The sequence below is a fragment of the Jaculus jaculus genome, chromosome 3 (genome assembly GCF_020740685.1).
Source record: "Jaculus jaculus isolate mJacJac1 chromosome 3, mJacJac1.mat.Y.cur, whole genome shotgun sequence".
Classification (NCBI taxonomy): domain Eukaryota; kingdom Metazoa; phylum Chordata; class Mammalia; order Rodentia; family Dipodidae; genus Jaculus; species Jaculus jaculus.
The window spans coordinates 122,736,812-122,752,314 of record NC_059104.1 but is presented as its reverse complement, the minus strand read 5'-3'; the positions used below and the strand labels follow the sequence as shown (position 1 = coordinate 122,752,314).

The 15,503-nt window shown below is 40.7% G+C and overlaps 1 protein-coding gene across 7 annotated transcripts in view; it reads left to right on the top strand.

Moving 5' to 3' along the window:
• The first annotated feature begins 899 nt into the window (after positions 1-899).
• Cep295 (centrosomal protein 295) overlaps positions 900-15,503 on the top strand; it is a 55,819-nt gene continuing 41,215 nt past the window's right edge. For all 7 annotated transcript variants that reach the window (XM_045146174.1, XM_045146176.1, XM_045146170.1 and 4 more), the window contains exons 1-5: positions 900-977; positions 2,670-2,803; positions 4,540-4,740; positions 5,424-5,548; positions 6,329-6,422. In XM_045146174.1, the coding sequence (XP_045002109.1) occupies positions 2,696-2,803; positions 4,540-4,740; positions 5,424-5,548; positions 6,329-6,422 (528 nt within the window). In that variant the 5' untranslated portion in view covers positions 900-977; positions 2,670-2,695. The remainder of the gene's footprint in view (positions 978-2,669; positions 2,804-4,539; positions 4,741-5,423; positions 5,549-6,328; positions 6,423-15,503) is intronic.

Sequence of the window (15,503 nt, the reverse complement as noted above, 5' to 3'; positions counted from 1 at the left end):
CTAGCCCCCGTGTCTGACTTCCTATTTGCCTCTTGCATCACCTATTTTTCTCCATCCTCATTGCTATGCGCTTCAACTTCCTACAGCAGGTTTTCCCATCTTCTAGCCTTACTCTGACATTTTCTCCACAACGCAGCCAAATCTGAAGTCAGCATCTCCCATGTCCACCTTCTAATGTTTTGATCCCTGGTATGTTTACTCTCATAGACTCCAAATTCAAGGATAGGGTCATAATCATTTACCATTCTCTCCGCTGTACCTGGCACAATCTACGTGTCACATAACCCATGCTCAATACAAGCCAGTACTTATCCCCTAATTGAACTTCATTTATTGCCAATAAATCTATGACATAATCTAGGTGTGACAGGCCTTTGATGGTTCATTGCCACACTGAAAGGTATCAAGTGCAATGAATTTAGGTATACAGAGAGATGTACAACCAAAGACATCTGCACGGTGAGGCCCAAGACTAAAGTCACGTGCCAGAGTGGTGCACGTCTGTAATCCCAGTACTCGGAAAGCTGAGGCAGGAGGATCGCCACGAGCTTGGGATTCCCAACGACACTGTCTCAAAAGCAAAAAGACTAGTCTCCCCTCACAGCTCACAGCTCGGGGTAGATCACTCCAGCTCTCCGGCCCTCCCAGGGAGAAGGCGAGACAGGCCACGAAGGCGTGAGAAATAAAGGGCCGCTAAGCAACGCTGCGCGCGCACCCGCGAGCCGGCTGGGCGGGGCCCCGGGCGGGCGGGCGGGCGGGCGGGGCCTCACGGCGGCGCGGCCTCCCCGGCGGTCCGGGACAGGCGGGGCCTGCCCTTGCCGCGGTCCGCTCCCGCCATTGGCGGGCAGTTTGAATGACGGAAGTGACGAGCGCTGGGCGATGGCCGCCGCGCAGGCGTCTAAACGGCTGCTGGGAGGCCCCTGGGCCCAGGCTGCGGGCGCGGGTCTCCTGTGAGCGTCGGCTGCAGGCTGTCTCAGGTGAGTGACGGAGGCCCGGGGGTTTCCGGTCCGCGGGGCCCCTCTGCTCAGGCCGGCCCGGCCCGCTACGGAGTCCGCCCGTCCGGCGGGGTCCACGCGGCTGGCTTCCCGGCAACCTGGGAGGGTCGCCGCGGTTGGAAACCGGTGGTCCTATTGAGAGCGTTGCAGCCCTTTAGGCGTCTGTCACCTGTAACTTCCCGTTAATTGTATGGTGGTGCCACAAGCTCAGCTTTTTAAAAATGGCCGTCAGGTTCCGGTTTAGTGGGTCACATCTGTAATCCCAACATTCTGGAGGCTGAGGCAGAACGATTGGCTCGAGTTCAAGGCCAGCCTGGGGATACACAGTTAGGTCGCATCTGAGAAACCAACAGAACTTGGCCATCGTGTGAGTCAGATACCGATAACGTATTTGGCAGTTTCATGTTGATCCAGCCCCACAATCATTAGTACAGCTCCTAGCAATCGGTATTTATTCCCCTTTTACAAGTTAATAAAACAGACTTGCCCGTTGTCTTCCTAATTAAGTGATAGTGTTTGGTTTTGAGCCTACATTGTATGACATGTATCATGTACTGTTCAATCCTCAGTATGAATTCCCACACGGTAAGTCCTGCCATCTCCATTATTGGTCAATAATAAAAACAAAGTTTTAAACTCTGCATTGTTAGGAATGACTAGTAAACAAATGAGCAGCAGGGTTCTTCTTGATGCAATTAGAAGGAATAATTGTTTCCCATTAGAAACAAACAGCTTAAATAAAATATATCTCATTCCACATGTTTTTGCATACATCAGGCGGTTAGGAGTTGTTTCAAATAAGGACACCAGGTTCTTCCCATGGCTCTGACACGAGTTAGTGCCACTTGAGGCAATTTCTTGAACTCAAGAAACCTTTATTTCATATATAAAATGAAATTATTGACAGTTTAACTCATTATCAAGGCCTTATGAGTGTCAAATCAGTGGAGTGCATTGGAAAAGATTTTCAAGCAGTTACTCCCTTTTGGTAGCAGAGTGCTGGTAAAGATAGTGTAGTCAATACAGATGACTGGATGATGCCTGTAGAGTACTTTACATGAATGATCTCATTGAATGTGATGTGCAGTACATTGAATTGCCTGTGAGGTAAGTGCATGACACTGTTCTTAGATTAAATAAGGTGATGATAACAACTATACTTGTCCTCATTGAGCTTATGTTGGAAAATTCTCTGAAAAATGCTGGTTTTTATTAGGTGACCCTATATCACCTTGTTGAAACAGTATGTGAAAGTTATTATATTTATTCTGAATATTTAAAAAATTTAAGCCATAGCCACCATTATTGAGTTATCAAGAATACATCTACAAATGGTAAACTGTAGTTAGTGAAAAACTAAAGAAGTCGTACCAAGACAGTTTGTCCCCTGATAGTGTCTGTGAACAATCCGCTATAGGTGGGGAAAACTTTGCTCATCAGTTCTGACCCATTCTTTGCTTCTGTTTGTCATCCATCTGAGAACCAGTGGTGTAAGGATTGGATGTATAACTATTTGTAATTAAGTTGGACTTTATTTACCCACATTTTTACTTGCATATGTATAACTCTTTAAATGTTAGATGACTAACATGAAGTCTTAAACTATTTTGTTTTGCCCTATTTCAATAAGGCATATATCATTATAGATAGTTTTCTTTGTTCTTTTAAATTCAGATCCTTTATATTTGAAGTACACAGAAATGAAAAGAAAGGTTGTGAATGCTGGGAAGCTGAGATTGAGTCCTAATGAAGAAGCCCTGATTTTGAAGGAAGATTATGAAAGAAGACGAAAACTAAGATTGCTTCAGGTATGATATATTCAGGGGGGAAAAAAAAAACTTTAAAATTCTTTGTCTTCCTCAAATTGTTTATGTCTTCTTGGATTAGAGTGTTCTGAATGAAATGTTGCATTTAAAAGCTTTATCTGGAGAGGTGGCTCAGCAGGTGAGGTGCTTGCCTGCAAAGCCTAATAAGTTGAGTTTGATTCTCTACTACCCCCATAAAGCCAGATGCACAAAGTGGTGCATGCATCTAGAGTTCATTTGCAATGGCTGGAGGCTCTGGTGCACCCATTCTTTCTCCCTTCCTCCCTCCCTCCCTGCAAATAAAGAATAATTTTTTTGGGGGGGGGGGAGGAGGGAATTACCATGAGATTTTTTTTTATAATCATGGAAAATGTTAATAAAAATTAAAAAACCAAAGTTCTGTTTGTTACTTGTCTTGTACTCATCTCAACCACAAGCTTATGCCTGTTCCCAGGGCCACAGAAAAGGGATACTTCATTTAATCTGCATCTGTATATCTTATTGGCTGTTAGCTAATTTATTTTCTTGGGAAATTATTTTCCCTAAAGTATAACTTCTTTTATAATATTTTTATGGGTTGGAGAGATGGCTCGGTGTTTAAAGGAGCTTGTGTGCAAAGCTTCACAGACTGGGTTCGATTCCCTAGTACCTACATAAAGCCAGATGCACAAAATGGTGCATGCATCTGGAGTACATTTACAGTGACAAGAAGCCATGGCATGTGCCTGTTCTCATATTCTCTCTCCCCTTGCAAATAAATAAAAAATATTTTCGTGCTCTCAAAAAATAAGAATAAGTTTTTGAAGGCTTTATCTAGTTGTATAAGAGCCCTACTTATATATTAGCTAGTGTTGGAATATTTAAAAAATAGCCTGGAGAGGAAAAAACTCAGGAAAAAAAAAAGACACTAAAAAATAGGCTGATGGGAAGTAGATTCGAGAAGAGTTAGAAGATAGTGTTTTGACTCAAATATTGGGAAATAGTTCTTGTAATATTTTTAAATGCTGTGTAATTAATTGGTAAAGATTAAAACAGCAAAGTTAGACTTTGAAGATTTACTGGAAAGGTTGTCAGCTTCTAAAACCAATTGATTAGTAAGTTACAGATTTCTAGCAATCTAGAATATATTAATTAAGTCTTGGTGAATCATGTTTTATTTATTTTTAACCTTATTGACAACCTCCATGCATATATGCAATATAGCATGATTATAATCCTTCCCACCATTTTCCTTTGTCCTCCCTACTGTAACCCTTCCCCTGAATTCTTTCTTTCCAATTAGTGTCTGTTCTATTTTGATGTCATCATTTTTCCTGTCCTGTTATGCCACTGTGAGGTCATGGGTGTCACGGCCACTCTAAATCATGTTTTAAATGCCATTCTGTATAGATTCTGAGATGATATACCCCAACAATGGAGTTCTCTTCTGGACCTATCCATACACTGATCTGTGCACTTTGTTAAATCACATTTCCCATCTTAGCCTTTCTATATAAATAATTAGGATACAGCAGTTTCATTATGGGGGGCTAGGAGGGCAGTTTTAAAAAGTTAATAGGCTTTAAAAGTAGTCTTAAAACTTTCTGTATCATTAAGATAATCTATTTTACATAGTCTTTATGTAAGTATCCAGGAGGATTGGTGCAACTAAAGAAAATTTGAGTTCCTACTTCCAAATCAATTTTCAAAATAATTCAAGTAGCCTCCTTCACTTAGTTCTGTGACGATTCATCTCTCAGGTCCGAGAACAAGAAAGGGGCATTGCCTCCCAGAGAAGAGAGGACACAAAGCACAGGAGAAACCGGCAGCTGACTCGCTTAGCTGAGGAGCTAAGGGAAGAATGGGAAGAAGCACAAACCCAAAAAATACAGAACTTGGAAAAGTTGTATTTGGCAAGTTTAAGAAGTATGGGAGCTGGACATCAACAGGCCAAAGAAAATGTGAGTGAGCTTATTGGACTTATCTGATTGAGGCAGCACTATTCGAAGTAAATTAAATTTATCGAGTGTTTGTATTATAAAAATATTTTGATGTATAGGATTTGAGATTGACAACTTGAGGGTTTTTTATTATTATTTTAATGTAATGAGTGGAGTAATATGGTCATATCTTGATAAATTGTGCCACAGTATTTCTTCCTATTAGGTTGAGATTAGCATTATTGTCTTCCAGTTTATATCTATATAGATCATATAATAGCCTTTTGAATCAGAAGTTCATCTTGAGCATTGTGAACAAATTCAGGACAGTGAATTTGGGTTTTCAAAATTGATTATATATAACTCACCATTAGCCTTGTGCTTAATCAATTTTTCCTAAATCTCAGTCATTTGAAGAGCACCTGTGTGATTTTTGCCTGGCTTGAGAACTTCCCATTTACTATGTTTTTAGCATTTTGTTAAGTAATTTAAACCTTGTCCTAAATAGTTTGATATTTCATTAATGTTTGTATATAAGTTAAATGATTATAATAATTTTAAATTGTCCCTTTTGTCCCTCCTAACATGGCACATTCTTGATGTGGCTTTGAGAAATAGCTATTTACTATGAGACAAAATGACACAATTGAGCCATTTCTGTTCATCTTGTTTAACATGATGTTTTAAATAATCTGTACTTTCAGGAACCGGATTTGGATGCTCTGGCTTGGCGGGCAGCAGAAAGGAAAAGAAAAGCAGAAATGAGGCATAAAGAAGCCTTGAAAGTACAGAGAAATCAGAAGGAAATGTTAATGAAACAGAAAACCTGGTAACAATAATTTTTTGCCATATTTTCAACCAGCACGGCTGGAAGTAGAGGGCACATGGGATATTATATAAAAGCAAATACTAAATGGAAGTCTTGGTGGGCTGGAGAGATGGCTCTGTGGTTAAAGGCACTTCTTTTGAAGTCTTATGGCCCAGGTTCAGTTCCCCAGTACCCACGAAAAGCCGAATGCACAAGTGACACATTTCTCTGGAGTTCATTTACAGTGGCAGGAGGCCCCGGAACACCCATACTCATTGTCTTTCTATCTTCCTCTGTCTATCAAAATTTTTTTAAAGTCTTAGAGCCAGGCATGGCAGTGAATGCCTTTAATCCCAGCATGCAGTAAGCAGAGGTAGAGGCCAACCTGTGACTACCGAGTGAGCTCCAGGTCAGCCTGGCCTAGAGTAAGACCCTGCCTCGGGGCGGGGGGGGGGGGGGGGGGGGGGGGGGAGATGAGATAATAGCTTATAGACTTGGAAAGCTTCCTGTTTTTAATGTTTTTTTACATGTAAGCCTTAAGGAACCTGTACTGGTCTACAGTGCTCATTTTACACAGTGGCCTATTTTAATAACATGAGACACTTGTTAAGTTGGTTCCCACTGTGACCCTTTTTGCTTTAGATAGGCTTCTATCAGGAGGTAAATATGGCCTTACATATCTATTCTTTGTCTAAACTGAGTGTAGAATTAGGCTGGAGGTCTTTGAAGGAGTCTCTGCCTTTTGTTTTCAACTGAGATATTAGCTGAGAGATTAATTGCTGGCATCTATTATCTTTTAAGGCATATAAAGGCTCGAAAAGATGCACTGCTTGTGGAAAAAGAGAGATCTGCCAAAGTAACAAGTCTGCCACCACCTGTTCCAGCTGCTTTTGAGGTGAGCTATGAGAGGAACTAAGTTACAGTTTACTAGTAAAATTCAGTGGAGGGCAAAATAATTACCATTTGTAGCGGGTGTGATGGTGCATGCCTTTCATCCCAGCACTTGGAAGGCAGAGGTAGGAGGATCATTGATAGTTCAAGGCCACCCTGAGACTACATAGTTAATTCCAGGTCAGCCTAGATCAGAGTGAGACCCTACCTCAAAAACACCAAAAAAAAAAAAAAAAATTTGTATAAACCTAATGTTTAACTGTATAGTGATGCATTAGTATATATAGAGTATTTAAATATAATTCTAGCCAGACATGGTGCCTTTAATTCTAGCAGGCTGAGGTAGGGAGATTGCCACGAGTTCGAGGTCAGTCTAGGCTACAGAGTATGGTCCAGGTCAGCCTGGGCCAGAGTACAATCCTGTTTCAAAAAAAATAATAAATAAGTACACAAATAGTCCTATGGCTGGAGAGGTAACTGTCAGTCAAGTGCTAGTTGCACAAGCATAAGGACCTGATTTCTAATCCACACCATCCACATAAAAGCTGAGTGTAGTGGCATGTGCCTATAATCCCAGTCCTGGGGAAGCAGAGGCAGGAGGATACCTAGGCCTTGTTGGCTAGCTAGTGAAATGCAGTCAGTGAGCTCTAAGTTCAGACACTAAGTATGACACTGTCTCAGGCTGGAGAGTGTTGCTCAGCAGTTAAGGAGCTTGCCTACAAAGCCTAACAACCCAGCTTCAGTTCCCCAGTACACATGTAAATGCAGATACACAAAATGGCACATGTATCTGGAGTTCATTTGTAGCGGCTGGAAACCCTGGCATGCCCATTCCCTCTGTCTCTCTTTTCTCTATGTCTCTGACTACAAATAAATAATTTTTTTTTTTTAAAAAAGACACTGTCTTAACTGAGGAAGACACCCAGTGTCAACCTCTGGCCTCCACTGGCACACATATATACCCCCCCCACACACATACATGCAAAATTATTTCTTTAGGGCTAGAGAGATGGCTTAGAAATTAAGGCACTTGCCTGCAAAGCCAAAGGACCCAGTTTCATTCCCCAGGACCCACATAAACCAGGTGCACAAGAGGGCCCATGCGTCTGGAGTTCATTTGTGGTGGCTGGATGCCCTGGCACGCCCATTCTCTCTCTACCTGCCTCTTCTCCTCATTGTCTCTCTAATAAATAAATAAAAATAAAATATTTAAAATATATATTTTTTTTAAGAAAAGGGGAAGAGTGGTTAACTTTTGTTCATTTTTTTTTTAAATTTTTATTAACATTTTCCATGATTATAAAATATATCCCATGGTAATTCCCTCCCTCCCCACCCCCCACACTTTCCCGTTTGAAATTCCATTCTCAATCATATTACCTCCCCATTACAATCATTATAATTACATATATACAATATCAACCTATTAAGTATCCTCCTCCCTTCCTTTCTCCACCCTTTATGTCTCCTTTTCAACTTACTGGCCTCTGCTACTAAGTATTTTCATTCTCACACAGAAGCCCAGTCATCTGTAGCTAGGATCCCCATATGAGGGAGAACATGTGGCGCTTGGCTTTCTGGGCCTGGGTTACCTGACTTAGTATAATACTTTCCAGGTCCATCCATTTTTCTGCAAATTTCATAACTTCATTTTTCTTTACCGCTGAGTAGAACTCCATTGTATAAATGTACCACATCTTCATTATTCACTCATCTGTTGAGGGACATCTAGGCTGGTTCCATTTCCCAGCTATTATAAATTGAGCAGCAATAAACATGGTTGAGCACGTACTTCTAAGGAAATGAGATGAGTCCTTTGGATATATGCCTAGGAGTGCTATAGCTGGGTCATATGGTAGATAAATCTCTAGCTGCTTTAGGAACCTCCACACTGTTTTCCACAATGGCTGGACCAGATTGCATTCCCACCAGCAGTGCAGAAGGGTTCCTTTTTTTCCACATCCCCGCCAACATTTATGATCATTTGTTTTCATGATGGTGGCCAATCTGACAGGAGTGAGATGGAATCTCAATGTAGTTTTAATCTGCATTTCCCTGATGACTAATGACGTAGAACATTTTTTTAGGTGCTTATATGCCATTCGTATTTCTTCCTTTGAGAACTCTCTATTTAGCTCCTTAGCCCATTTTTTGATTGGTTTGTTTGATTCCTTATTAGTTAACTTTTTGAGTTCTTTGTATATCTTAGATATTAATCCTCTATCAGAGATATAGCTGGCGAAGATTTTTTCCCATTCTGTAGGTTGCCTCTTTGCTTTTTTCACTGTGTCCTTTGCGGTGCAAAATCTTTGTAATTTCATTAGGTCCCAGTGATTAATCTGTGGTTTTATTGCCTGAGCAATTGGGGTTGTATTCAGAAAGTTTTTGCCAAGACCAATATGTTGAAGGGTTTCCCCTACTTTTTCCTCTAGCAGTTTCAAAGTTTCCGGTCTGATGTTAAGGTCTTTAATCCATTTGGACTTAATTCTTGTGCATGGCGAGAGAGAAGAATCTATTTTCATCCTTCTGCAGATATTTATCCAGTTTTCAAAACACCATTTGCTGAAGAGGCTGTCTCTTCTCCAATGAGTATTTTTGGCATTTTTATCGAATATCAGGTGGCTATAGCTACTTGGGCTTACATCTGGGTCCTCTATTCTGTTCCACTGATCTACATGTCTGTTTTTGTGCCAGTACCATGCTGTTTTTGTTACTATGGCTCTGTAGTATAGGTTAAAATCAGGTATGGTGATACCACCAGCCTCTTTTTTGTTGCTCAGTATTATTTTAGATATTCGAGGTTTTTTATGATTCCAAATGAATTTTTGGATTGTTTTTCTATTTCCGTGAAGAAAGCCTTTGGAATTTTGATAGGGATTGCATTAAATGTGTAGATTGCTTTAGGTAAGATTGCCATTTTCACGATATTGATTCTTCCAAGCCAGGAACAAGGGATGTTTCTCCACTTTCTAGTGTCTTCTGCAATTTCTCGCTTGAGTGTTTTAAAGTTCTCATTGTATAGATTCTTTACTTCCTTGGTTAGGTTTATTCCAAGGTATTTTATTTTTTTTGATGCAATTGTGAATGGGAGTGATTCTCTGATTTCATCCTCTGTGTGTTTGTTGTTAGCATATACGAAGGCTACTGATTTCTGTGTATTTATTTTGTATCCTGCTACATTGCTGTAGGTTTTGATCAGCTCTAACAGCTTGCTAGTAGAGTCTTTAGGGTCCTTTATGTATAGAATCATGTCATCTGCAAATAATGATAACTTGATTTCTTCCTTTCCAATTTGTATCCCTTTTATGTGTGTCTCTTGCCTTATTGCTATGGCTAAGACTTCCAAAACTATATTAAATAGAAGTGGAGACAGTGGACACCCTTGTCTTGTTCCTGATTTTAGTGGAAAAGCTTCCAGTTTTTCCCCATTTAGTAATATGTTGGCTGTAGGCTTGTCATAAATAGCCTTTATTATATTGAGATATGTTCCTTCTATTCCCAGTCTCTGTAGGACTTTTATCATGAAGGGATGTTGGATTTTGTCAAATGCTTTCTCTGCATCTAATGAGATGATCATGTGATTTTTGTCCTTCAACCCATTTATGTAATGTATTACATTTATAGATTTGCGTATGTTGAACCATCCCTGCATCTCTGGGATAAAGCCTACTTGGTCAGGGTGAATGATCTTTTTGATATACTCTTGTATTCTGTTTGCCAATATTTTGTTGAGAATTTTTGCATCTATGTTCATGAGGGAGACTGGTCTGTAATTTTCTTTTTTTGTTCTATCTTTGCCTGGTTTTGGTATCAGGGTGATGCTGGCCTCATAGAAGGAGTTTGGTAGGATTCCTTCTTTTTCTATTTCCTGGAAAAGCTTAAGAAGCAATGGTGTTAGCTCTTCCTTAAAAGTCTGGTAAAATTCAGCAGTGAATCCATCCGGGCCTGGGCTTTTTTTAGTTGGGAGATTATTGATAACTGCTCGGATCTCCATGTTTGTTATAGGTCTATTTAAGTGATTAATCTCATTTTGATTTAATTTAGGTAGGTCATATAGATCAAGGAAATCATCCATTTCTTTCAGATTTTCATACTTTGTGGAGTATATGCTTTTATAGTATGTCCCTATAATTTTTTGAATTTCTCTGGAATCTGTTGTGATGTTACCTTGTTCATCTCTGATTTTATTAATTTGTGTCTCTTCTCTCTTTCTTTTGGTCAGATTTGCTAAGGGTTTATCAATCTTGTTTATCCTTTCAAAGAACCAACTCTTTGTTTCATTAATTCTTTGGATTGTTCTTTTTGTTTCTATTTCATTAATTTCTGCCCTAATCTTTATTATTTCTTCCTGTCTACTACTTTTTGGTTTGCCTTTTTCTTCTTTTTCCAAGGCTTTAAGGCGAAGCATTAGGTCGTTTACTTGCGACCTTTCTAATTTCTTAATATAGGCACTTAAGGCTATAAATTTACCTCTTAGAACTGCCTTCATTGTGTCCCAGAGATTTTGGTATGTTGTGTTCTCATTATCATTTGACTCTATAAATTTTTTGATTTCCTTTTTGATTTCTTCATTGACCCACTCATCATTTAGTAGTGTATTGTTTAGTTTCCATGATTTTGTGTATGCTCTATAGCCTTTCTTGCTACTGATTTGTAGTTTAATTCCATTGTGGTCAGATAGAATGCAAGGAATTATTTCAATTTTCCTGAATTTGTTAAGATTTGCTTTGTGTCCTAATATATGGTCTATTTTAGAGAATGTTCCATGTGCTGCTGAAAAGAATGTATATTCTGCAGCCTTTGGATGAAATGTCCTGTATATATCTGTTAGGTCCATTCCTTCTATGACCTCATTTAGTCCAGATGCCTCTCTGTTTATTCTTTCCCTGGATGACCTGTCAATTGATGAGAGTGGGGTGTTAAAGTCACCCACCACCACCGTGTTTGGTGTTATCTGTGACCTTAGTTCTAATAGTGTTTGTTTGACGAATTTGGGAGCCCCCATGTTAGGTGCATATATGTTTAGGATTGTAATGTCCTCCTGTTGTAGTGTGCCCTTAATCAATATAAAGTGACCTTCCTTATCTTTCTTGACTAACGTCGGACTAAAGTCTACCCTGTCTGATATTAGGATAGCAACCCCTGCTTGTTTTCTAGGCCCATTTGCTTGAAACACCGTCTTCCAACCTTTCACCCTAAGATAATGTCTATCCTTTGTAGAAAGGTGAGTTTCTTGGAGACAACAAATTGTAGGATCCTGCTTTTTAACCCAGTCTGCAAATCTATGTCTTTTCGTTGGGGCATTGAGACCGTTGATATTAAGAGATATTATTGAAAGGTGTGTATTTATGTTTGCCATTTGTGTGTGTGTGTGTGTGTTACTTGTTCTACCTGTGCTCTCTTCTGTTAACTGGTATTTGAGTATAGCTGGTTTTTTCTAGGTTCCTTATATGTGTGCTTTTCCTTTTGTTCAGCATGGAGGATTCTATCAAGTATTTTCTGTAGAGCTGGTTTTGTCTTCAAATACTCCTTTAACCTGCTTTTGTCATGGAATGTCTTTATTTCTCCATCTATTTGAATGGATAACTTTGCAGGATAAAGTAACCTTGGTTGACAGTTGTTATCTTTCAGAACTTGGAATATATCACTCCAAGCCCTTCTGGCTTTAAAAGTTTGTGTTGAATAATCTGCTGTAATCCTGATGGGCTTGCTTTTGTAGGTAACTTGATTTTTCTGTCTAACTGCTTTCAATATTTTTTCTTTGGTTTGTGTGTTTGGAAGTTTGAGTATAATGTGGCGAGGAGAGGTTCTTTCTGGGTTTTGTCTGGCTGGGGTTCTAAAGGCTTCCTGTATCTGTATTGGCACCTCTTTTCCAATTTGGGGAAAATTTTCCTCTATGATTTTGTTGAAGATGCCTACTATGCCTCTGGAGTGGAGTTCTTCTCCTTCTACTATGCCCTGAATTCTTATATTGGATCTTTTCATAGTGTCCCGAATATCTTGAATTCCCACTCATACTTTTCTATAAGTTTGTCTTTCTCTTTGTTGGACTGCATTAGGTCTGCCACCTGATCTTCTAATTTAGATATTCTGTCCTCTTCCTCATCCATCCTACTGGTGAGATTTTCTACAGAGTTTTTTATTTCATTAACTGTGTTCTTCATTGCTAGTAATTCTGACTGGTTTTTCTTTATTATTTCTATTTCTCTATTTATGTCTTGTATTGCCTTCTTTATTTCATTAAATTGGTGTCCTGCCTCTTCTTTGATTCCTTTGATTTCCTCTTTGATTTCCTCTTTGATTTCTTCTTTGATTGTTTTCATGTGTTCTTTGACCTCTTTGAACATATTTATAATTATTCTTTTGAACTCTTTCTCAGGCATTTCCTCTAACTCTTTCTCACTGGAGGACATTTCTGATGCATTAATACTTTTAGGTGGATTTATATCGTCTTGCTTTTTAGTGTTTCTTGTGTTATAATGTATATATTTTTGCATCTTGGATTAAGTTAATGCTGGGATTTTCTAGCTAGCTGTGTATTCTTAGCTGTATCAATTGATTTGATGTAATATATTTTCAGGGTAGGACCTTAAGGAATTAGGTTTGGCTCTTAAGACTCTCAGAGTATCTACAAAGATGTTCTTAGGGGTTGAGTTTCCCTGCTATAGGAGTATTCAAGCAGGCTGAGTGGAATAAAATACTGGTAGATTCTAAAATTTAACTAAACACTGTACACAGTCAATCAAAAACAGCCCCGAGTATGTATGCAAGAGTAGTTATTATAATGACCAGATCCTCTATCAACAAAGAGGTTTAGATTTCTGGTCTGTTGAGGTTTCCAAGTCAGCTTGTGACCAAGTGAGACCCTTCCCTGGTGCAATCCCAGTTACCTTGGGTGATTGTGGTCTCAGTCAAGTTGCTGCCTGGGTCGTCGGGCTGCTGTTCTGATTTCTGGAGCTGGGCACTTGCTTTTCCTACGGGGCAAACTGAGCTGCTGCCGCCGCCTCTGCTGCTGTTGTAGCTGCCACCCCCGGAGCCACCACCGCTGCCGTTGCCGTGTCCACCGCCGCTGCTCACCCCGAAGCCGCTGCTGCGGGATCAGCCGCCGCTGCCGCTCCTGGGTCCGCTGCTGCTGGGGCCACTGGTACCGGTGCTGGAGCCGCTGAAGTTGCTGCCGAACTCTGCTCCTGCTTGGGTCCCGCCGTCAGCCCAAGTTGGCGTGGCCGGTCCCGGGCCGCTGATGTGTTCGCTGGAGCTGGGTTCAGGCGGCGGGGGAGGGGAGGGAGCCGCGGCTGCTCTGGTTGTATCGCTTCTCCACGTGTGCTTTTACCTCGCGGTCTGCTCCTCCCTCCCTTGCTCCCTGCCGTTCTCCCCTCACGTTTCCCGAGTTGCGGAGAGCGCGGTGTGAGGGGAAAATCCCGCACCTGGCTTGTCCTGCGGCTCGAGCCGAGAGTCCGGCGGCTTTCTGCCGCTCCGTGGCTGCGGCGGGTGGCCGAGCCGCCCCGGAGCCGCTGTTCCCGCCTGTGCAGGCTCTGGATGCTCAGGAACTCTTCCACTTCTCCGCTGCCACCTCAATTTCCTATACACCTCACTTTTTAGTAAAAGTGTGTATTTTGCTGAGTTTTTTTTTGGTCTTTTTCCCCCCAGGTTGCTTTGGCGTGGTACCTACGCCGCCATCCTTGTTCATTTTTTTAAATTTATTTATTTGAGAGCGACAGACATAGAGAAAGACAGATAGAGGGAGAGAGAGAGAATGGGCACGCCAGGGCCTCCAGCCACTGCAAATGAACTCCAGATGCGTGCGCCCCCTTGTGCATCTGGCTAACGTGGGACCTGGGGAACCAAGCCTCGAGCCGGGGTCCTTAGGCTTCACAGGCAAGCGCTTAACCACTAAGCCATCTCTCCAGCCCTTAAAAAATATTTTTAATCATAGATAACATTTTACCTGTAAACACTTTCATGTGTATTTCTGATGTAATAAGGATTAAAAAGTTTTTTAATGTAGTACTGATAATTTGTTCACTGTTATCTAATGCCCACTATTTGTTTTCCCGGTAGTCTCAAAAATTTGTGTTTTGAGCTGGGCATGGTGATGCACACCTTCAATCCCAGCACTTGGGAGGCAGAGGTAGTAGAATTGCCAAGAGTTTGAAGCCACCCTGAGAGTTTATAGTGAATTCCAGGTCAGCCTGGACTAGAGAGAGACCCTACCTAAAAAAAAAAAAAAAAAGTGTTTGAAAAACTACCGTAGTTTTGGTCATTAAAAATCTACTAACTATTCTCTTTTTCTTTTTCATGGCCTTTTTTATTTACTTAGTTATTTGAGGGGGGGTGATAGGGAAAGAGAGATTGGGCGCACCGGGACCTCTAGCCACTGCAAACAAACTCCAGACACATGTGCCACCTTGTACATCTGGCTTTACATTGATACTGAGGAATCGAACCTGGATCCTTTGGCTTGCATGGCAAGTGCCTTAACCACCAAGCCATCTCTGCAGCCTGGAAGGCTTATTTTATTTGTAAGAAACCAGGCAAGCATGGTCGCTTATGCCTGTAATCCTGACACTTGTAAAGATGAGGCAGAAGACCAGTCTGGGATACATAGTGAGGCCTAGTTCATAAAAAGAAACTATCATTTCTCTTACTCATTTTCCCTTTGTGGTTATATTGAAGTGGTTGTTTAGATGCTTGTCAAATCTGTAGTTACTTTTATCTGGAAAGTTACGTAAAAGTAATAAAGAACAAAAAGACCAGTGCCAGGATGTCTGTCCATTTGAACGTACAGGTATATTTTACAGGTCTTGTGATCAGCAAGTCTCAGAGGTCTTTCACCTTGTCAGCCTCTCCGCTTTCTCATTGAGCCATCTGCCATGTACATTTGATATGCCAAGGTTCGGGTGAAAGAGTAATATTTCAGCCACTCCCTCAAGACCATGTAAGATGATTAAAAAAGGCAGCAGTGTTTTATCCATGATGCCTTTTGATTGCCTTCATTAGAAATCTTAACATTCCCACCAAATAATCCACAAAGGTTGAGCAATATAGTATCTGTATATGAACTTTGGTTGGTATGAATTATATATAA